The sequence below is a fragment of the Delphinus delphis genome, chromosome 4 (genome assembly GCF_949987515.2).
Source record: "Delphinus delphis chromosome 4, mDelDel1.2, whole genome shotgun sequence".
Classification (NCBI taxonomy): Eukaryota; Metazoa; Chordata; class Mammalia; order Artiodactyla; family Delphinidae; genus Delphinus; species Delphinus delphis.
Window position 1 is genome coordinate 112,368,934 of NC_082686.1, and position 23,719 is coordinate 112,392,652.

Sequence of the window (23,719 nt, forward strand, 5' to 3'; positions counted from 1 at the left end):
CTTTACAGTGGTGTTAGTTTCTGCTTTATAACAAAGTGAATCAGTTAAACATATACATATGTTCCCATATCTCTTCCCTCTTGTGTCTCCCTCCCTCCCACCCTCCCTATCACACCCCTCTAGGCGGTCACAAAACACAGAACTGATCTCCCTGTGCTATGCAGCTGCTTCCCACTAGCTATCTATTTTATGTTTGGTAGTGTATATATGTCCATGCCACTCTCTCACTTTGTCACAGCTTACCCTTCCCCCTCCCCATATCCTCAAGTCCATTCTCTAGTAGGTCTGTGTCTTTTTCCCTGTCTTACCCCTAGGTTCTTCATGACATTTTTTTTCTTTAATTCCATATATATGTGTTAGCATATGGTATTTGTCTTTCTCTCGCTGACTTACTTCACTCTGTATGACAGACTCTAGGTCCATCCACCTCATTACAAATAGCTCAGTTTCGTTTCTTTTTATGGCTGAGTAATATTCCATTGTATATATGTGCCAAAAAAAAAAAAGAGAGAAGGAATCTAACTGGAGCTTTTAATTGTGTGTAGTAGGCAAGTTAGTGCTGTGTGGGTCAACTTAATTAAAGCCTGCACATTGAAAAATGAGAAATGATAATAAGGGCCAAGTGCGTTCATCACATCTGTCCCGCTGGCTCCATCCCCAGCTTCCTGGGAAGCCTGGAGTAGCCCGTGTAGACCTGGTCTCCATGGTCCCCAGTCCCATCCTGAGGCCCCTCACCTCTGAAGAGCAGGTGATGATAGCAGTTCAATGAGCACCTGCACAGGGCACGTTTGTGGCAGCAGAACCGTGAAATAGTGAATCTAGGAGGTGAGTAAAATCTTTGCTGGATTTTACTCTCTCCTTTTCAGGACAGATTTTTCCCTTTCTTTCTTTCTTTCTTTCTTCCTTCCTTCCTCCCTTCCTTCCTCCCTTCTTCCTTCCTTCCTTCCTTCCTTCCTTCCTTCCTTCCTTCCTTCCTCCCTCCCTCCCTCTCTCTCTCTCTCTCTTTCTTTCTTTCTTTCTTTCTTTTTTAGCTCAGAGATATGCCAAGAAAATGAAATAAAGTAAAGGAGGGAGAGAGAGACCAAAGTGCTTTCAATTTGAATAGCTTTTTCCCATGTGAAAAAGCAACAGTTCATTGCAAAATATTTATCTTCATCACGGCTGGTATCATTATTGATGGAGAAGCCCTACAGACTAGTGGGGAAATCTCTGTAGGAGGCCTGAATCCAGATGAGCTGAGTCTTCACCTTGCCTTCAACATTCTGGCTGAGCACGACCTTTAATTTCTGGGTGCCCCCAGCTGACCCACGGGTACAGCCGGAAAGGACAGTGCTCGTGGTTGGGTTAGCCGCATGGAAGTGGGAGAGGTCCTCCATATCAGGGAGTGAGCTCCTTGTGGCTGGGACTGCTTCTTGCTTGCCTTTGTATTATGCGGGGCCCCTGCTTACTAAAGGTGTGTACTGAATGGCTGGAGGATGGATGGATGACCGTGAGAGCGAGCGTGTGCTAAAGGGATAGGCGGGTCACTGAATCCCGTTCAACCATTCATTTCACCAAAGGGGTCAGCGTGGTCCAGAGAGGGGGCTCACACCCATCAGCGGCACAGCTGAACTGAGGTTGAGCCCCTTCCTTCCCAGGGACTTCTCTGTCCCTGTCCCTTCTGCTGAGAGATGTTGTAAGATATAAATGAGAACGTGCTCTTGCAGCTATTTTTGCTACTCAGAATAAAAGGAGTTTACAACAATCAAAGTGTCATTTACCATGACGGATGTCTCAGAGGCTCAGGTTAGCAACCGTGGGAGCTGTAATTCACATGAAAATCAAGCCTTGTGTGCGTCCACCAGTCAACAGCAAAGGTGCAGAACTGGTCTTACTCCCCCCATTCCCATCTCACAGATGAGCCCACTATGGCTCAGAGAGGCGACAATGGGTCTTACCCAGGACCTCACAGGCAGCAAAGGTTTAGGAACTGGTTCTGGAGCCCCGGCGTTTGGAATCAACACTCAGGGTGAATTTTGCTCGCCCGTTGCCACGTCCTGTGACACCCTGGGCCACGTGTTGAATGTGCAGCCATGAGCAGTCGGGGCCAGGGCTCAGCTGGGTTTTCTGGCGGCTGAGCCGGTTGATTAGCACAGGAGGTGCTGAGAACAGCCCTGACTTTGAGGAATTCCTCGAGGGGAGCTGACTGCATCTTCCCAAGCTTATTACCTGGTCTCAGAACTTTACAGCCACACCTCATAAATTGCTACAGTGTAACATGTGGCTGTTTCCAGGGAAGAGATGGCAGGGTGATTTAGAGCTCCTGCATGCGGGTTTCTATGCTGTGTCAGCGCACGGAAAGCTTCTGGAGGACGGAGGCCTTTATGAATTGTTTTTTGCCTTCACGCTCAGCCACTTTCAGGCCCAGGTTTACTGCTCTGAGGTTGTAAAGATGCCGAGGAAGGGAGCCTGGGCCTGATTTTGCCCGCGACTGCCTCAGAAGGCACCTGCTGGCCTGGACAAAGATAGCATCACGGATGCCTGACAGGGGACAGAGCTCGCCCTGTCCTGAGGGCGTGGGTCAGAGGTCCCCAGTACATCCCTCCCAGCAGCAGAAACAAGGCATCCAGGCACTGCCTTCCTGCATCCGTCTCCCCCAGGCAACCGACCTCCCCTCTCACGCGTCCATCTCCGTGCTTTACCGACACCTCCTCTGCCTCATGCCGCTTCCCTTCCCCCAGGGAGTGCTATGGGTTTGAAATGATGGTCTTTAATCATTTCTTAAGTGACCAGCCCAGAAATCATTTCTTAGTGCCATACACACAAATTAAATCATAAATCCACACGGGGCCCTGCCTGAGAAGGACGGAAGTACAGCCTGATTTGGAGCAGGGAGGAGGCCTCCGTAGGAGACAGGAATCAGCCTGCGCCTGGAGGGAAGGCCAGGGCCTGGGAGAAAAGGAAGACACGTCCTACCATCTGAGCGGGAACTGCTCTAACAAAATACCCCAGACTGAGGGGTTTAAACAACACACATGTATTTCTCTCAGTTCTGGAGGCTGGGAAGTCCAAGATCAAGGCGCCAGCAGATTCGGTGTCTGGTGAGGGCCCGCTTCCTGGCTTGTAGGCCGTTTTCCCATTAAATCCTCACATGCCCTTTCTTTGTTGCTTGCGGGGGTGGGGTGGGAGGTGGGTCTCATGTCTCTTTTTTTTAAAATAAGGGCATGAATCCCATCATGGGGGCCCCACTCTCATGATGTAGTCTAACCCCCATTACCTCTGAAAGGCACCACCTCCAAATACCTATCACATTGGTGGTTAGGACTTCAACATATGAATTTGATGGGGTAGGTGAGGGACAAACATTCAGTCCATTGCCCTGTCCTGAGGGCGTGGGTCTACCTACTAACTCTCCTTCTTCAGAAGGGCCCTTTTGTACTTCTGTTATTCTGCTCTGGACAAAAGAGGTCTGAGAGAATGCAGACAAGTGGGTTCAGGGCATTAGAAATGTGCTTATCTCAGGGTTAGGAAGGCTGGGCAGCCCCATCCAGGGCTGAGACACCCATATCCTGCTATTCGGAATCAGCCAGGTCCAAGAGTTTCTTTAATTAGCTCTGGGAGGTTGGAAGGAGGTGGGAGAGTGAGGCAGGCGCTCATCAAGAGAGACTCAGCCTTGGGGGATGCAAGTGTGTGTTCCTGAAACATCCATGATTCCTACTTATTTCAAGACTCAGTGCAACATTCTGCCTCCATTCAAGACTAATTCCAGCCTATTTGAAACAGCTGATATCTCTCCCCATGAAGACAAAGTCTTCTCCTTGATTAGGTTCGTGATGGGCTTACAGCAAGGACACTAGCAAACTACTAAACATCCTTGACTCTTTCCCAATCACCATGCCTTTGCACATGCCATTTTCTTTGCCTGAATGCCTTCCTTAATTTTATCTACTTAGTAAACTCCTATTCATGCTTCAAAACCCAGATCAGCTGTCTTCTCCAAGAGACTTCTCCTCTCTCCCAACTAATACAGAGAGGGGATTGCCTCTTTTCTCCCCACTCTTATACATGCTTCTCTTTTCCCATTAATCATGCTATTTTATAATTACTGTTAGTATTTTGTTCTTTCATTAGGCCTGTGTTCCTTGAGAATGGGGACCTTAGCTTACTCTGCTCTGTATCTCCGGCTGCCTGCCTAGAGCCTGGATCCAAGGAATGATATTTCTTAAGCTGTGTAGTCAAGTGATTGGAGCCCCAAATTGAAAGAGCTGCTGCCTATCTTTCCTTTGCCTCCAATATGCTTTGTTTATGTAAGTCACTCAGCTTCTGAGTTGAAAATCCAAGTTTCTTTCTCTGCAAAATGGGAGGAATAAAACCAGTGCCTTCACTATTTCAGAAGTCTGCAAAGAAGATGAATCTGAGAGCGGGTTGGTGGGGAATGTGTCGAAACCCTTTAGCTTGAAAAAATCCATTAAGAAGTCAAGGTGTTCGTATTGCAATTATTATTTGATTCCCAAATGGTGAGAGTGCTTCCAGAGATGTGCTTTGCTTGATGAACCAATACATTCTCAGCCCCCACTGATGAATTTGGGAATCGAATACCTGTCATCTTGAAATAATTGACACATCTTGGTGAAGTGCTTATATTCCTCTGATGAAATTCTGGAATCTTATTGAGAGCAAGGAGAAAGACATGTTACATGGGAGCAATATTGTTTTATGGACCTTTATCTTGGTTATTAACAAATGAGTGTTACGTGTAGAAATGGTGAAGGGGGAATTCAGTAATGAAGTTTCATAGGATTATAATGATTATTAGTCTGATGACGAGGAAATCCAGACTTCAATGCATGTGGTTTCCTTGGCCCTCACTGCTCTGTGCCCCCGATGCTGGAGGACAGCAGGCTGTCCTCTGTTCCATTCTGAAGTTATCTGGGAAGTTGGCATAAAGGTAATAGCCTCTTTTGGCGTATTTGGACTGAGATGTAGTAAACAATAATAATTCAAGTGCCCATATGTCATGTCTATAGCAAACATCTTATGTTCTAGGAAGCTGGCACCCACTGGAGGTGGGAGCAGTGACTGCCAGTGAATACTCAGCCCCCACCTGCTGCTGGGCTGCCCACGTGTCCTCTGGAAAATCAGCCTGTCTCACCATTGACGCTGCCTTCCTTTCCCTCTGCCCACCGGAAGCCACAGGGAGGATGAATTTGCCTTTCAGAGCAGGCCTCTGCAGAATGCCCAGCAACCAGACATCACCTTTTTACACGTGGTCAGGAGTCCAGGCAGGCAGGGGGACTCAGAGGGCTCAGAGCCAGTATATGACATAGACCATAGCTGGTTTTCCTCCCTCCCCTTGGAAGCAGGGAAAGTAGGGCAAGATGACTTCAGTGAGCAGGAAAGCAATACATCTTGTCCCTTTCCCAAGCCTCTCATCCAAACTCATGTGCATTTGAACACGTCACTCTCAAGCCTAAGTGCACAGGCCCATAAATACAGAATGCTGCCACCCCCATGAATAAGTTATCTTAGTAAATATAACCGGGAAGGGTATCAGCTTTGAAGCCAAGCAGATCTGGTTTTGAATTCTGCCTCTGCCACAGATTAGCTGTGAAATACCAGGCAAGTTGTTTTACCTCTCTGAGCCTTAATGTCATTGCCAGTGAAATGGGAATGATACTATCTTTCTTACAAAGTTTCATTGAAAAGAAATGGTATGTTAGGATTACAGTTGTCTATGAGAAAGGGAAAACATGTAAGATAATTCGGTTTTTAAAATATAGAGATTTGTTTTCTGTCATGGAAAATATATACAGGCTGGTAGAGCACTCCATAGCCTGGTGTTAGAGACCCAAGTATATTCAAACTTGTTGCTCTGATATCTTCACAGCCCAAGATGGCTGCCTGAGTGTCAGCCATCATGTCTACTTTCCAGCTAGCTTTCTCTCTTGACAGTCACTGCCCAGAAGTCACATATGCTTCTGTTTACATCCCTAAATCTTAGCAATTCAAGCCGAGGCTCATGCATTATTAAACCTTGATGAGAATGTTCCATGTGGTGGGACAAATGTTGACTATAAAAAATGTAGAACATTAGCAAGGTGATAACACACTGCCTATAGTGAACACATTACAATTTTATAACAGAATAATATTAACAGCTACTTTTAATTGAGTAGTTAATACATGCCAGGAACTGCACCCAACATTTTATATTTATTATCTCATTCAATGATCAAAACAACTCTTATTAGATAGGGACAGTTATTCCATTTTTACAGATGAGGAAACCAAGGCTCAAAAAGATGACAGAACTTGCTTCCTATGGCTCTGGAGTAGTGGAGTCTGTAACTCAGAAGCTGGTATTCCTTCCCCATGAAGTTGTGTTGGCATAGTTTGCATTTAACATGATATACACTAGTTTTTATTGGTTGCAAGGAAATTTATTTGATTTTAAAACATTCCAACCAATGAGTCAGGCAGGCTGTGTTCAATTCCTGGCTCCACCACTGGCTGTGGAGCCTCAGACAAGCTGCTGATCTTGTTTGAGCCTCAGTTTCCTGATGTGCAAAATGGGAATAATTGTAGCATATGCCTCTTAGGGCTGTTATGAGTATGAAGTGAGGTCATGCTGAGCACACGAGTACCTGGCCCTTGATAAGTGCTATTTAAATACTGATTGTTATTATTAATAATATTGACACAATTTTGTAACCAATTTTAGCCAGTGGAGGTCAGCTTGGCAACCCACAGACCTTGCCTTCGAAGGCTCCTGAGGGTGGGAGGAGAGGGCCCAGCATTACGCCCCAACTGTGCTCTGCAGGAAAGGCTAGTCTCTCATTTAATAAGAGGCCTCTGCTGGCCTGACCCAAAGGCTGGCGGGGAGTGGGTGGGCAAGGAAAAGCAGGCCCCTTCCTCTGCAGTGGAGGGTTAGGGTAGTAGGCTCCTGTGAGCCCTTCAGCCCCAGACTTGTTTTGTTTGGGGAGGTACTCTCCCAAGCTGCCCAGGAGGGCCTGTGCCCGCTCTCCCCACTCCTTCCTCCTGGCTCTCCCGGAGGTCGGCACCTGCCACTCCTTCCTTAGGCCCTCCTGCATGTGGTGTCTTCAGAGGGATGGTTCTCTCGGCCTCCCCTAGGTATGCACCAAGATCTAAGTGCTAAGTGCACCCTTCACACCTCTGATCTTTGCTGGAAGCTTCCCCCTTAATCATGTTTAACTGACAAATCTGAAGGCAGCCGGTGATGCTAATGTATATCCAGGAACTGCAAATAGGGAGGACGCAGAGCACTTTGGAAATTACCTCTCAGCACCTGGGAATAAATGGTCACTCGAGAGAATACAACTGTTCAACCCTTTTCTGCCCTTCCTGCAGCAGGAGCCCTCTCCCAACTGCTCTGATTTACAACAGCTGCTGGGCCACTCACACGGCCTCCAGGGGTCCAGTGCCTTGGGCGGCCCTGCTCAGCTGCGCCCAAGGATGGCATCCTCTCTATTCCAGAATCCATGAGCCCTGTTTCCCTGTTCAGATTTGGTGAGGTTCCTAAGCAAAGTCATGGGTCAGACAAAACATATTCCTCCAACTTTGTCGTCCTTCAGCCTTTTGGATAAATGTCATGTTCACTCCTACTTGGAGAATCTTTTGGGATGAGTATAACCTTATTATTTCAATACTGATTATTACTCACAGCTATTTCCTGTTTTTTGGAGTTGACACTGGGACTTGCTGAGTGGTACACCCACTGCCACTGCAGTTTAGGAGCTGAGACAGGGCCCAACACACCCTCCTGGCAAGGAACCCAACTGATTCCTCTGTGACCTTGGACAGGCCCCTTTTCTCTGACACTCTGCAGGAAGGCCCATGCCACACTCTTTGTGCCCCCAGGCCAGGCCAGGGCAGCATGAGGGAAGGATTCCTGTCCTTTATCTGTCAAGACAGCTCTGGTAATCCAGCTTGAGAATCTCAGCCTCAATGCTTTTGCTTTGTCATTACCAAAAAATAAAAATCATCTATTTTGCTCACTTATCCCACTTGAATGGTGTGTAACAGTGCCATAGATTGCTGGTGTGTATGACTTTGTGACCTAAGGAGAAGCTGGAAATTCCACTGTGCCCATTTCTACTCCTGGGTTTCTGTAAAGGTCACAGTGAAATTATTTTATCAAGTACACCGCAGAAGGGGAAAATCTTAATCTTATATTATACATATGCAACACTTGACCTTCTCTTGAGATGTGGCACTTCTTAGCTACACTTACTTAAACATAATGCAGCTCTTCCCCGGATGCACACAGAGAGAATAATTAGGTGCCGTGGCATTCCGGCTGGAGAGGAGTCTGTGCTGTGGGGCTGACCTCAAAGACGAAAAGGAAAAGGAGTCGAGGTAGGTAGGGACAGGGATGGAGAGAGCACCCCAGGGCTGCAGCGGGCTTGTCCTGATGAGGCAAGTGGAGCGGACTCTGTGGCTTCTTCTGGTTCCCCCACTGACTGCATCTCTGGCCAAGATATTCATTGCCTTCTCTGGTCGTTAGTTTCCCCATCATAGATCTGGGATGTGCCAACTTTGATCTGTGGGTAGTGGCTGCCTGGGACATTGTGTTAAAAGTTCTAAGCTCTGGTCTGGGTTGAGTGGGAATGAGTGCCATGATTGATTAGTGATGTCAGTCATGGGCAGCGTTGGGGCTTGGTGATCATAGCTACATGGGCTAACCCTGTTCTAGCGTGTTTCTAAGGTCTTTTTGCAGCCTGACTGCATGTGATTTGTGGACTCACCAAAGCCCTGGGGTGAGGAAGCTCAGAAAAGGGGAAACAATAACAACCTTCCCTGAGAGAAGAGTACTATTTGCCTTGTCAGGTTTTGGAGCGGAAATGATATTTGTGTGATACATCCAAACACGGTTCTTTTTTTAGTATTTTTCACATTGGCTCTGTGAGAAGCGGAGAGACTAGGGGACAGCAGTGCTTTCTCTGGGTGTGATGACTCCCCAGACCTGGCTGTCTATGTGCGTGCAGGTGGCCGGCCCTGCCCCGGCCACAGGAAAGAGCGAGGAGCCCTGGGTGGCTTTTCATCATTGTCTAGCCTTGAGAAATGCAGTAAGAAGTCACCTTCGTTTATCTTAAAGACTTGCTATAAACTATATTTTAAAGGGAATCCATCAAGGTCTGTGTCAGGGGAATACTTAAAAATAAGGCTTTTCTCAAAGGGTAAAATAAGCACTTCAGTTCGAAAATGTGGGAAGCAGCCTGACTGCCAGCATATGTCCCCTTGCCTGCTGCCCAGAGCTACCAGATTGACGGCGCTTTTAGAACGCTGGCAGCCGGGCTCTGACGTGGGTGGAGACAGGGCCTGGGGAGGGGATATGTGGGGATTCCCTGCCCTCCCCTTCCCCTGGCATAGCAGCAGGGGGTCTAGGCCCGGCAGCCCTGTGGCCTAATGGATCGGATCAAGATAGAGAACCTTGGGGCCCTTTGGAGTAGCCAAAGCGATCTGACCCTCACTTCCTCTTTGCTGAGTCCCAGGGTCCCCGGGAAGCATCTTTCTGGTGGTGGAGAAGAAAACGGGAAGCCCATATTCCCTTAAAGGAATCTGTCCTGCTGCTGGCAGGGTGCTTCTGCTCTCTTCTCAAGGACAGACCCCCTCCTGCCCTGTCCCCCCAGCATGGGTTCACCCACCTCCTTCACCACCTGGCTGTGACATCAGCTCTTCTCCAGGAGGCTTTCCTCTGCCCCTGGAGCCCCACATCTAAAGAATTCCACCCTCCCTGGCCAACTGCTCCCTCTGGATTGAGGGCTCCTCCAGGCCCCCTTCCACTTCTGATTCCCTGCACATCTGCCCTCACTCCTCAACAATAGCCTTCTTCTTTCCCAAGGTAAAGAAAGTGACTCTCTTATATTGAACTCAGGGCACGTAGGAAATGCTCCCCAAATAAGACAAGTGTATAAAAGGAAAAGGGCTCTCCTGGGCTAAAGGTTAGGAAGCGGCTCCAAGGCTGTCCAGGTGGCCCGCTGGGAAGGCGCCCTGGTAGCACTGCACCTCCAAGGTCCAGTGACCTCAAGCAGATGTCGGGGGTGGGTCTCAGCTAGAGGCCCCTCCCCTACCAAAGTCCCGAAGGGTTCCTGAGTCTGAAGGACCCTCCTCGGTGGGTGGGCTCCTCCAGCCCCATTTGCAGGCTGGTGGGGAGGGGGCAGACTTGGGGAGCAGACCTAGCCATTTCCCAGAGGAGCCGCCCCCCACCTTCCCTACTCTCCCCTCTCCTAATGTCACTCTCAACCCCCTCAAAGTCATCGGGACAGTGAACCCACTGCCAGGGTATAGGATTTTTAAAAGAGAGCTCCAGGAAGCGGAAAATGCCTGGCCCAAGTGGTTGAAGTGTGGAGGGAGGGCTTTCTGGCATTGGTAGGAAAGTAGGGGTACAAGCCAGACAAGGGGTCACCTGGCCCAGTGCCTGGCACCCAGTAGGGGCTCTGCTGAATGAATGAGTGATCCCCAGTAATCACCAGATCCTCTTCTTCTAAATGACTCTGGACTGTTCCCACTACCCTGGTGATTATCACTCTTTCTGGACTCCTGTGTCTCCCCCTAGCTGTCCCCACTCCTCTGCTCCCTTGTCTTCCCAGAAGCCAGTGTGATCTTTCAGACACAAAAATCTGATGCGTGTGTTTTCCCCATGTTAAACCCAACTGTGGCTTTCATGACCTAAGGATAAAGTCCAGGGGCTGCCATGAGCTCAGGTTACCTCTCCAGACTCAGCCTCCCCCTTGCCAACTGACCCCTGCCCAGCCCACGAACAACTGTCTGCCTGAGCCCGTGGCACTCACACTACACGTTGATCGATCATGGAAACGCTGCTCTCAGTTTATTGACTGAGTCGTACTTTTTCTCCAGGGCCTTTGCACATGCTTCTCTCTCCACGTGGAGGGTTCTCTGTTTCCCCTCACTCACCCACCTTACCTCTGCCAACCCATATGGCCCCTATTCATTCTGTATGACTTGACTTAGACCTCACTTGCCCAAGACGCTCCCAGACTCAGAGAGGTCCCTGAGCCGGCCTCCTACACTGATTACCTCTGTTGGAATTTCCAGTTTAGAGTCTGTCTTCCTCCACTAGGATGTCAGCTCCATGGGGGAGAGCTCTTTGCGTGTTTCATCCATTGGTGGATCCCAGTGCCGAGCACAGCTCCAAGTTGACATTAAGTGGCCAATTTAAATACTTTAAAATGAATAATTGATGAAAACATTCAGCCTGGCTCCTTGCGGGAAACGCCCAGCTGCTATTTACTGAGGAGATGCTACATTCCAGAAAGTTTGCACTGACCTTCACAAAGCAATAAGAAGGAAGTTACCCTAGTACCCCTTTTTACAGAGGAGGTGGCTGAGGTTGAGGGTTAAGTAACTTTCATAAGATCACATAACCAGTAAGTGGCAGTTTTCACGGACACCAAGGCCAGGATGTTTCCTCTCTACCTGGAGGTCTAGAGCAGCGGTTCTCAAACTGGAGCTGCATCAGAATCCCCTGGAGGGCTTGCAGACACTCAGATTTCTGGGCCTCACCCCAGAGTTTCTGGTTCAGTAGGTTTGGAGTGGGGTCTCAGATTCTGAGTTTCTACAACTTCCCAGGTGATGCTGCTTCTGCTGTCGGTCTGGAGACCACAGTTTGAGAATCTCTGGCGTAGGTCACAGAAAACCTCTGGGTTTGCTTTATGCTACCCCACTACCCAACCACACTGACCTTGGGCCAGGATTGCAGGATGCAGCCCTGAATTCCCTGCTGAGAGGCTCTGATGCCCAGCCCAGCCTCCCTCCCTGAACCTGGCCTTGGCTGTGCTGTGCCCGGCTGTTCCCTAGGGACAGGCGCCATCAGGACTTAAGGGCCTGCCCCTCCCCCTTGGGACACTGCCCTTCTGTTTGTCGTGTTTCAGTCCTGACCAGTGATCTCCCCATTCCACCAAGGCTAAGTGCCCCTGACCCTGACCCCACGTCTTTAACAACTTCCATGCTGATTGATGCATGCTAGGCTCACTGCTGCTGCTGCCGGAGCAGCTTAATAGCACGGGAAGTTACAGTCTCGTCTGTGTCAAGGTGCCTGCAGCATTCGTCAATTTCAGCAAGCGTCACCGAGAGTGATACGAGTGTATGACACAGCTAAGTGTTCCCTCTGCGCAGGCCATTACAGCTGGAGGTGGGCCCATGGAGACAGGGACTGGAGACCAATTTGGCCTCGTGTGTGCAGGCTGACATAGACACGAGCGCCGCAGGTCACCTCCTGCTGTGGCCCCTTGAATGCTGTGTGTGTCTGGCAGTCTCTACTGCCAGGTTCCCTCTCCCTACAGGTTCCCTCTCCCTACGGGCAAGTGCGGGTCCTGTTCTCTCTGATGCTTGGGGCACTCTTTTCCCTTGGCCTCACCCTCTCATTTCTGCATCAACTTTTACCTGTCCTTCAAGGCCTGTGCATGTGCCACCATCTCCAGGCAGCTTTCCCAGCTCTCCTTTACTTTCCCCTTCCTCCAAAGACCTCTGGCACAGGGCACCTCCGCCTCTGGTGTAGAGCTTTCCTCGGTAAGTAGCCCACTCTGACCTGCCCTGCTCATCGCAGCTCCTTGGGGTTGGAGGTTGCTGTCCATACTTTTGTGTCCTCCGCCAAATTTAAAAATGTAGTGATTGAGATTTTCTTTGATTACTCGAGTCCTGTGTATACAATGCAAAACACTGGGAAATTATGGAAAAGCACAAAATCATCACCATTGCTACAACTCCCAGTTTTTATTTTACTGCTTATGGTTTATATATATATATGTTTGCATATATATGTATATGCTTGTGTGTATATGTATAATGATGTTCATACACTATAGTTTAAAATGACTTAAAAATATTTTTCCATGACATAATTTTAATGACTGTGTAGTATCACACTATACAGATGTTCCATAATTTATTTAGTGAATACCCTATTATTTGACTTTTAAGTTCTTTTTTTTTCCTTCCTTCCTTTATTCTGCATTATAAATAGCAGTGGTGTAAGCATCCGTTAACATAAATCTTTTTCCACATCTCCTTGCTTTTTCTTCAGAAGTAGAATTGTTGGATCAAAACTCTGGACATTTTGAAGGTCTTAATGGAGAAAAGTTTTAAGAATCCACACTTTGTAGGAGAGTGCCAGTCACCTCTTACCCTGTAATGTTAAGATCTTGTCATTATTGTTGTTGTTATTATTTTTTTAATCGCAGCTTTTATCTTTGGGTCTTATCACAACAGGCCTTCAGTGAACTTACAGTTCACCCAGGCGCAGAATGCATGTGCCTACGTGTAAGGCCTGTGCTCAGTACCAGGGAGAGGACAATACAAAGATGGCGACACCTAGCATCAGCCTTCAGAGAACTTTCAATCTAGTGCAGTAGTTGGAGTGCTGGCTGGCTGGCTGGCTGGATGCCTGGGAACTACTTCTGTGCTAGTGGTTTTCTCAACACATTGCCCTGACTATAAGGGGAAATGGGGGTTTCACCAGATCCTGGGTCCCACTGGGATGGCTTGGGGTTCTTCAGGGAGACCCATTTCTGGGAAACGCAAAGACTGTTTATAAGCATAGACAAGGAACCCCGGCACACATCCTTCCCTGGAGTTTCACACCTGGAGTTCCAGAGTCAAGAACCCCTGGGGTCAGCCCCCATAATGTGAAGATGAGGGAGGCATTGAGCTGCAGGTGTGATTCTAAATACGGTACGGGGCTCAATGAGAGGCCACAAGACCTGTGAGTAGAGCCGTGCAGAGCTGTGCGCATGCTCTGCAGGAAGCTCTTGTCCCCATCCCCTGCCCCACCCGCCACGCCCATCCCAGGGATCTCAGCGTCTGCCCAGAGCGGCTGGCTCTTTGCTTGTCTTCCAGAGCAGCAGCAGAGCCTGGAGACCAAGGGGAGCTTGAGAGGCAGTGAGCTCAGGGCTGTTTACCTCTTTCTTCCCCACCAGGAACACGAGCCTTGCCCCTCTCACTGTCACCTCTCGAGGCAGACACACCGCCCGAGCCAGCTGCTAGGCTGCACCTGCCTTGAGAAAAAGGCACCCGGTTCTTAAGCAGGGGATGAATATTCATTGGCATGAACCTTTGCAAACTCATTTGGGGAAAAAAATTAGATCAGGAGCAGTAATCAGATTATTAAAAAGAAAAAGCAAGGACAGAAGACAGCGGTGGAGGGAAGCATCACATTTAAAATGCAAGGAGAGACTTCCTTCCTGCAGAGAAGCTGGGACCCACCCCTGGACCATGCACCGGGAATAGTTAAGCTCTCCCACATTCCTGCTGCATAAAAATGTTTTGCGAGGCTTCTGTGGAGGGGGCAGGGGCAGAGGCAGTGTGCACCCTCCACGTACAAAAATTATAAAATAATGTTATGAGGTTTTCATTTTATCTTCCTTGGATATCAGGAAAAATTGTGAGAGCTAAAGAGGCTCTGGCGAGTGCTGAGTGACAGGTTAAAGGGCTCCAATAAAGATTAGATGGTCCACTATCTCCTGAGGAAATTGCATAAAAGTGGTTATTCCCTCTTGCTTCTATTAATTTCCTCTTCCTGGCTGCTTGGAAATGCTTCATAACCTGATGTTGCAGATGGGGACGAGAGGTGCTTTCCATTATCTCAATCACTGCACTGTTTATGAGACACTTAATCTGTTTCTTTATAAAGTAATAGTACTGTAGGTGATGGATTTAGTGTCACTGGAAGGCTGTGTGCAGGGATGGCAGGGGACGGGGTTCTCAAGAGCACCGTAAACACTAGGTAATTTGTTACATCTCGAGACTCTGAGAAGTTGGGTGGGCGTTTCAAGGTGATCTTCTGGATATCAGCTGGAGGTCACGCATACCAGTCCCTTCTTGCTTGAAGGGGGAGGGAAGTGCTGCATGTTTTGCTTGGGGAATGGAAAATGCACACATGCTTAGGGACCTCACGTCTTATCTCTTCCTCTCTGCCAAAGTCAGAGGCGGGGAAAGAGGTGTGTATGTGGGGTGCCACTTAAAAGCTGCATCTATCACCTTGTCAGAACTGTGATCCCCTACAATGGAGGGAAGTCAACCCCCTTTTCTTAAGGAAACGAAGCCATCCGGGCTGCGCTGGTGTCAGAAATGTACAGCCCTCCACCTCACAGGTGTTCCATGGACAAAGGTCTTGTGGGAATACACAGCGACTCTTCCTTTCCCACCCACCTCCTGGAACAGTGATGAAACCCTCCTGGCTGAGATGGAGCTGAGCACTGTCTGACCTAATTCCCCTTCCTACCTCTCCTGTTCTTCCACCTCTTTCTTTCTAGCTTTGTCTTTGCCTCTCTTGAATCTCACCGCGTAGTCCCCACAAGAAAATGCTTTTTCTGGTCCTCGTCTCATAGCGATGGATCCTCCAAGTCAGCCACTTCCTGCCTGAGGGGTCCCCCACCCCAGCCCTGTGCACACATAAGCATAACACAGACGACGCTGTGTGGGAATCAGCCAGCGTTCCATCGTCTGCCTCCTTCCTCACCCCCCAAGGAAGGCGGGCACTTCCCAGGGTCTGTCCCCCACCCTCTGTGCTCTGCTCTTTTCCTCTAGCAAGGTGCCAAGCTCACCTAGATCTTCTGTAAAATTTAGTTGAATGAGAGGTTCATGACTGTAGTGACAATGCTGACCATAATTTTAAATCAAGAGAAAGGCAACCCCTGAGTTTTGAAATGATATTAAAGCAAGTAGCTGTGCTATCCACTTCGAAATTTCTTGACAGTGTGGATACGTGCCTGATTAGATGATCGCAGTATTTAATTGTTATTTTTTGAGCCTGCAGGCAGATGTGAGGTCTGCAGGCTGCTGGGGTCCCCACCATTCTCCGCTGTGTTACTCCCAACCACTTTATATATTCAGGTGATTTCTCTGGGCTGAGGTAATTGCTTTTACCTCCCTTGGTCTAAATATTCTTTGTTACACTCTACCCAGCAGCTCCACGTATCACCTCTAATTAAAGCTGCTTTTCCTCAAGGAGCAGCACAATTTTCTTATTTATTTTTCTATGTAAATTTGTAGTAAAGTAACAATCTTATTCACTTCTATTTCTCATTAGTGGCGTCTGGTACAAGGTGAGTTAAAAAAGGCTTTGTGGACTAGCCTGGCACTTTAAGCATTATTTAAAGCATTAATTCTATGAGAAAATATAGTCCAGGTGTGCTTATAACTTACAGTCCACTTTGTCACTCTCTCACTTTGTCACAGCTTCCCCTTCCCCCTCCCCATATCCTCAAGTCCATTCTCTAGTCGAGTCTGTTTCTTTATTCCCATCTTGCCCCTATGTTTTTCATGACCTTTTTTTTTTTTCTTAAATTCCATATATATGTGTGAGCATACGGTATTTGTTTTTCTCTTTCTGACTTACTTCACTCTGTATGACAGACTCTGGGTACATCCACCTCACTACAAATAACTCAATTTCGTTTCTTTTTATGGCTGAGTAATATTCCATTGTATATATGTGCCACAAAGCGAGAGAGTGGCATGGACATATATACACTACCAAACGTAAAATAGATAGCTAGTGGGAAGCAGCCGCATAGCACAGGGAGATCAGCTCAGTGCTTTGTGACCACCTAGAGGGGTGGGAAAGGGAGGGTGGGAGGGAGGGAGACGCAAGAGGGAGGAGATATGGGAACATATGTATGTGTATAACTGATTCACTTTATTATAAAGCAGAAATTAAAACACCATTGTAAAGCAATTATACTCCAATAAAGATGTTAAAAAAAAAGTTATACGCCAAATGTTCAATAAATGAACCTAGGCATACTGTTTCTTTATAAATTAGGGAATGCCTACACATAGATTTTAATAAAATATTAACTTATGAAATGTGAATATTAATGAGTTTCATCCACTTTGTAATTATCGATCAAATATATTTTACAGATATAATGATCCTCCCATTATACAAACAAAAATAATCTGTGCAGAAACACATTCTTCCATTTGGTTCCAGGATTTATTTGCCGACTTTGGGACTCTAAGTTTATATTCAAACCCTCAATTCTAAAAGTTTGTTGAAAGAAAACTTGTTTTTCAACAGGGACTGGATAAATGGAGGTAAAGAGGAATTAGCACTATTTAACACTTACTGCGCATAGGTAAATTTTCATATTTGAGTTTAATAAATTCTAATGACCTGTGGGAGTTGTTGTGAGAAGTGTTAAATTTCTTTTTTATGGATACTTTATACAGATGAGGAAGTGAGGATTACATAGCTTGCCAGTGATCACCCAGCTAGGATCCAGCAGAGCCAGGAATTGGACCCGGGACTGTTTGATCACTACCTGGTGCTCACTGCCCTGGGGAAGATGGAGTCATACCCCTTCCCAGGGCCTTTCACCCTAACCCTTCTCTGAGCTTCTCTCTCTTAAAGCTCAGGTTGGCCTCCCTCTCCTTCATTTCCTCCCTCTGTGGCTGTCAGAGTCTAGAGCCACCCAGTTCTGCCTTCCTTCATCAGAAATCTCAGAGGAAGACACTTTCTAAATCCCTCTGCTACTTGTGGACATCAGGATGGTTGTTTATGCTGTTAACTTATTAAATGTAAAGCAAGGAGGCTTTTAAATGCTGGAAAGAAAGTGAGAACACCTTGTGTCTCTTGGATTGATACATTAAGAAAATTACATGTGGCAGGGCTCCAGTGAATGCATGAGTCTCCACATTCCTCTCCCCCACTTTCCAGGGAAACAGCTTCCACTGGGTTTGGGCAGCACAGGCCTGGGATTTCTCTGTGTTCTCCAGCTCCAGAACTGAATGGGGTGCAGAAACGCTGGGAGATTTACAATAGAAAGGGCCAAGTGCTTCTCATGGGTGATAAGGAAGAGATGTGGAAAGAAGAAAGGGAGAGAGGAGGAAGGAAATAGGGGGAGAGACTTTACTGAGTGGGCTTGGAAAGATAGATCAGCAAGCCAAATTCTAGGATACTAGGTGTACCATTCAGAGTTTTCCTTTTGGTGTTTTATTTGTTGAGCCTTTCGTAGAGATTGAATTTTTTTTCTTTCTACTAAGAAGTTTATTTGAATGTACTGAGGTGGGTAGCAAGTGGCCCATTTTTACATGGGTTACAACAGAAATCCTTAAGAACCTTATTGTAGCATCTATTGTAGCACCTCAGTACGTTCCGTGGACTTGAATCCCAGGAGATGCTCTACAGTATAGGGCTTCTTGGTGAGAAAACACAGCATTCTGTATCCCATTTGGGGAAATTCTGAAAAATTCTGTAATAAAAGATGAGATGAACTTTTTAAACCCACAGATTCAAAATATCTGACCACAGACCCCTTTTGTAAGTATCAGGTGTTAACAATCCTAAGGACATGGACTCCGTTGAACACTCTTGGGTTATGCCATTCCAGGACATTCCATTTCAGAAATTCCCTCCCATTCAAGATGAGCTTCAGCCCCGGGGCACTTCCAGAGTGACTGAAACCCTATACCTCACGTCAAATGAGCAAAGGAGTGAGAAAACTTACCCAGCATAGGAAACGGTTCTTCTTTCTTGTCTTGGTAGAAAAGCTGTGGATATTAGTCACATAGTTTATATGTATATCATCGCTATTACTTCTCCCACTGTGTGATTCTGGGCAACTCTTTTAACCTTTCAGTGTCCCAAAATGGAGCTAATCATAGCTACCCCATAGAGGAATGCATGCAAAGCACTTAACAAGAATGTTAACAGATGGTGGCTACTGCTCCTGTTAAAGAATACTCCGCACTTTCCAGGAGGGAACAGTATATTTGGGAAGATGAGCTTTGTATAAGTAGAAACCTTTATAATGGTACGTCTACTATGGCAACGATCACATTGTATTGCAACTGTATGACCTCATTGGATCAAGAACTCCTTGAGGGCAGGCTCTGTTCTCAAAATCCCCTGGATCAGGTTCTCAGCAGGATCACAGTAAATGTCTGTTGAATGAATTAGTGAAGTATGTAAGAAAGCCAAATGAGTTGACCATGAAATTAGTTTTACCTGGTCTCAAAGGAGGATAAGCCAGAGCAGGTTTCTTGGAAGAAAAGAGTCAGGAGAGTCAGGAGCTGAGATAGTGAGGAAGGGCCTCAGGGAAGCAGGGCAGGCAGGGGCAATTTTCTGTGGAATCAGCAAGGCAGAGACCAGATGTCTGGAGTCAAAGGTCTCTGTAGATGAGGCATGGTAAAAGCTTGAGGGATGGCCTAGAGCCAGACATTTTGGGCATGGCTCTTCACAGGCTGACCCATGGAGCAAGGAGAATAAGTGCCTCATATCTGAGAAAAGCTCCAGTGGGCATCGGGCTATACCAGGTGTTCCCAATCTTCCCCACTGACATGTACATGATAGATGACACCAAGTGCATGACACATTCCCTTGTGCACTGCCTACAAAGGCATCCTGCTTTGCCCCCCCACAAAGCATTTCAAAATGCAATTAAGGGAGAATGTTGTTGTTAAGCCAGTAACCTTGAAATCATTTTAATTTCTTCTTAAAGAATTACTCATGAATTTCAGCCCTTTACCACCATTCATAATAAGTGTTAACACAGCTCACAGTTTCCCTCATGTGTGTTGAAACATGGGATTTAAGATCCATGGGTCCAGTTCATTGTCAACCAGGACCTCTTTCCATCCGAGGCCCAGGTGAAATTTCTTCACTGAGTGAATCAGGTTAAGGCCATGACTGTTAACAGGTGGAAGAGGGAGGGAATAACCATTTATAGAGCACTTATGCCTCAGACACTACGCTACACATTAAATCATTTTATCAATTAAATCTCTTGACGCACCTGAAAGGGAAGAATCATTATTCATATTGTTCAAGTGAGAGAAACCATTGGTACCAGGAAGGTATATTTCACTAAGGATGTTTGAAGACTTGGAAGTGTTAAGTAGGGGTTGCCTCAATCCAAAATGCTCACTTTGTGCAAGGGGGTATCTCAATGTCCTTTTTAAGGTGACAGAATGTTTCATTTTCCAGTTCCAGGGAAGGGCCTCTGACTTCCACTCTTCCATTAATTCTAAGATGGTCTCTTTGTGTTACAGCCTGCCCTGCCGGGATGTTCAAGGCCAACCAGGAAGCTGAGGGCTGCTCCCACTGTCCCTCCAACAGCAGATCCCCTTCAGAGGCATCTCCCATCTGCACCTGCCGGACTGGCTATTACCGGGCAGATTTTGACCCCCCAGAAGTGGCATGCACTAGTAAGTATCTAGCAGGGACTCTGGGGGGGGGAGTTTGGTTGTCTGATAGTGCAAGTGGTGGGCCTAGGGCAGGGAAGACTTAAGACAGCATCCTCCAATTGCATAGTACAAAGCGGAGACGTTGGCTGTGGTGCTGAAACGGACAGCTCCTCGCTGGGCAAGCAGCGCCCCTCTTTCAGTAGTACCGGGTCAAGACTTTTTTCTTGGCCCCCTCCTCTCAGATGGGAGGGCCTTCCTCCCACCCAAAGAAGACAACTTATGCCCACCAGATGGTTAAAAAATGTCAACTGGAGAGTTCTTTGAGTGCAAAATCAAGATGCACCAGGATGTTGCAACAATTCCTAGTAACTCTTCCAGTCACCTCCTCCAAGAAGCCCCCTTGGTCTTGACAGATGAGAATATCCTCTCTTTTCACTGGGCTTCCTGTATCCCTGTGACCAGGCTCCCTCAAAACTCTCCTGATTTCATTACTTGTCCAATCATTCTGCACTTGTCTTCTTGGTTACCCAATGAAGGTCCTTGTGTGCCAGCTCCATGTATTCATCTCCCTGTCCCTTCCAGTGCCTAGTGTGGTGCATCCATGCCTCTGCCAAATGATAAGACCAGAGTCCTGGTCTGTGTGCACTGAGGCAGAACTTCTAGGGGCTGGGTCCAGAGCGTGAGCTCCACCACTCTCCCACTCTCTGCTGTAGAGGGAAGGGCAGTCATCCTGCCCAAAGTGGAGGCAGCAACTCCACTCCCCGAGGAGGGATGGATGAGGGGAGAATTTCCTCACAATCTTCTCCCGTATGATCCACAATCGTGGGGAGTCAGGAAGCACTACTCTCCCTGCACAACACTTTCAAGAACTTGTTCCTCCTCTCCTAAGTGTAGCAGCCCTGAAATAGGGACGCTTCTTCTTCTCAGTATTCCTGTTGCATTCAGAAGTCAGTGCTCCAGGTTAATCTCTAATTATGCTAGAACTTTCTTCTGGGTTGGATGCTGTTGCCTGGATCCCTCTGAGCAAGAATCTTCCCTTTGCCTCCTCTGACCAAACTCCTTCCACCCATCCCCAGCATAGAAAGGCACAGACAGAGCATTTCATGCCTATTTGCAGTTTGATGAACAGAAAAGATATGACTGAGCTCCAAGTAGAATAATTTCTTAATTCTGGCCTTGCAGTTTACATAATCTTGGCTGGATAAAAAAGAAGAATGAAAGTGTCTTCTAGATCAAGGTCCTAAGGTCAATCAATGCTTAGAGATTTGAACTGAGGAAAAGCGCATCATCTTATAAACTGATTTTTCCCCAGACCTCCCTGGGTTGGTATGAACAAAAATGATTCCATTTCTGCTGACTGGAGTCCCTGTCTTTCTGCTGTGTTATCCCATCTACTGATTTCGGAGGTTCCCCTGTGTGTCTCTGTAGGCTTGAGAAGCATTGTTTAATGTACTTCTTTAGAAGCCACTTAAGGATGCTGAATCTCTGCTGCCTGGATGTCCAGACCAAGGACCAGTCCCCATGATTGCCAAAGCCCAGGTCTCACAGCTTCCCTTCTGGAAACATTCCCCTCCACTCTGCTCATGGACCCTCTCTGATTGGCCAGGCTCCTTCTGCAGATAAATTCATGCAAATAAAATTCTGGGTCCCCAGCTTCCCACCTAGGGAAGTTCAGCAGACACACCCTGTAAACGCATCCAGCCCCTGGACAAGGTCACCTAGAGAGAAGGTAGACCAATAACCAGAGGCAGAATACTGACGTGGAGCTCCTTGCTATACAACGCCTCTCCCATCTACCTCTCACCTGACATCTCCCATCTACCTTCTATCACCTGACTTGATGTGCTTGAACCAACAGGACTTATTCCTGGTATAAACAGGAACATCCCAGAGCCTTCACTCTGCACATTGCAGACCCTTACTCTGTGCTGCTTACCCATATTCTGAGTCCAGCTCATTAAAATCAGACCTCCCAGGCTTTTCTCTCCTGTCCTGGCCCAGCCAACTCTGAGTTAGGGACACCTTCCCACCCACTATGTCCCACCAAAATCTCCGCATCTTTCCCAGAGTGGGGGTGAATGCTGGACATGCCTGGGGGTGTCACCACATGCTGTACACAGCCCTGTGCTCTTTTCCCCCCAAAGGAGAGCTCTAGGGTCAGACCAGAAATCACCAAATCAGAGCCACACTTGCCTGTGAAGGTCAGGCCAAGAGCTGCTCAGGGACACATTGTCTGGCTCCCTGCCCTGGCCAGCAGGGGCCAGTACTGAGTGAGAGGACACAGAGGCCAGGCTGGGCAGCAGCACAATGCTAGGCAAAACAAGTGTAAACAAACCTATTACTTTATTGAGACTCATTATATATTTGATTTATTGTGTGCCAGGGAAGTACTGTATGAAAAAGTCAATTTGTTGGCTTTTATAATCTCATTAGGCTTTCCTTTTAAAGCATTCTATTTGGAGGTGCCATCTGTTCTCTTAAAAAGGCATCACACATCACCACAGTAAATAATTTTTCAGATACAAGGAGCATATCTGGAGCTGTGGAGGTCAGGCACAGCCCTGCACCATGGCCTGGGGCCCAGTTGGTTCTGCAGGTGGAGCAAGGTGGCCAGCATGGGCCCAGCCGTCTGACAGAGGGTGGGAGGGGGGGCAGAAAGGGCCCAGGTGCTTGCTCACATTGCAAGTGCATCCCTCTCTCCATCCAAGCAGGAGACGGTGATGGCCCGCTCGGACACTGGGAGGACCCAGGCAAAGGTCTGTTCTAAAATGTACAGGACAGCGGGCATCTACAGTGTTCAGGTCCCATGGGTGTCAGGGAAAGGGGACACAGTGTCAGAAGCTTCCGAGATCCTAGGCCTCAGGTGTCACCTGTTGCCACCATCTTTAAATGAGGTTGTATCAAGAGTCATTCACTGACAATATTGAAAAGGTTACAGAGAATCCTACGATTTAAAATGTACTCTTTTATAAGGCTAAAAAATATCTTTAGTGTGCTAAAAATGAATGTTTTTAATGAATCATGTTAATCTCATGAAATGAGCACATATATATTCATTGTATTTTTTTATTGTGTTCAAAGTGTTAATTTATTCTAAATTAATCTAAACATTTAGAATGCATGACAACTTTTGTAGCCCTGTGTGGACATTTCTTCATTTTCTTTTTAATCTCCTGGGAGAGCCTGTCATTTCCTTGACCTCTGAGAGGCTCTGGCATCCCTGTGTGTCCAGCCTTATCCTTGACAATGTTCATAGATTCAGCAGGGATTTGAGCACACCCCAAGCTAAGGTGTCAAAAGGGCTGTTGTGGGCTTCAAATGAAGTGAGACGAGGGGCCTTAGGGAACACGGAGAATGAGTCTGTGATGATGTATTTCTGCTGGTCTTGGACCCCCAGCTCCCTTCTTCTTCCTTCCTCATCCTCCTTGCACCTCTGCCAGGCCTGGCATTCTGGATCTGTTGCATCAGTATCTGGCCGACTGCCTCCTGGTACAGCCATGGCCCCATGTGCTCATGTTCAGGAGGAGGCCTTGTCTCTGACAGGCTCTGGAGGGAGGGAAGGTAGTACCGGGAG

At 47.4% G+C, this 23,719-nt stretch overlaps 1 protein-coding gene across 1 annotated transcript in view; it reads left to right on the forward strand.

The window, feature by feature from the left end:
- The window catches only part of EPHB1 (EPH receptor B1), a 291,623-nt gene that overhangs the window by 129,602 nt on the left and 138,302 nt on the right, over positions 1 to 23,719 (forward strand). Inside the window, exon 4 of the mRNA XM_060010164.1 lies at positions 20,011 to 20,166. Within this exon, the coding sequence (XP_059866147.1) occupies positions 20,011 to 20,166 (156 nt within the window). The remainder of the gene's footprint in view (positions 1 to 20,010; positions 20,167 to 23,719) is intronic.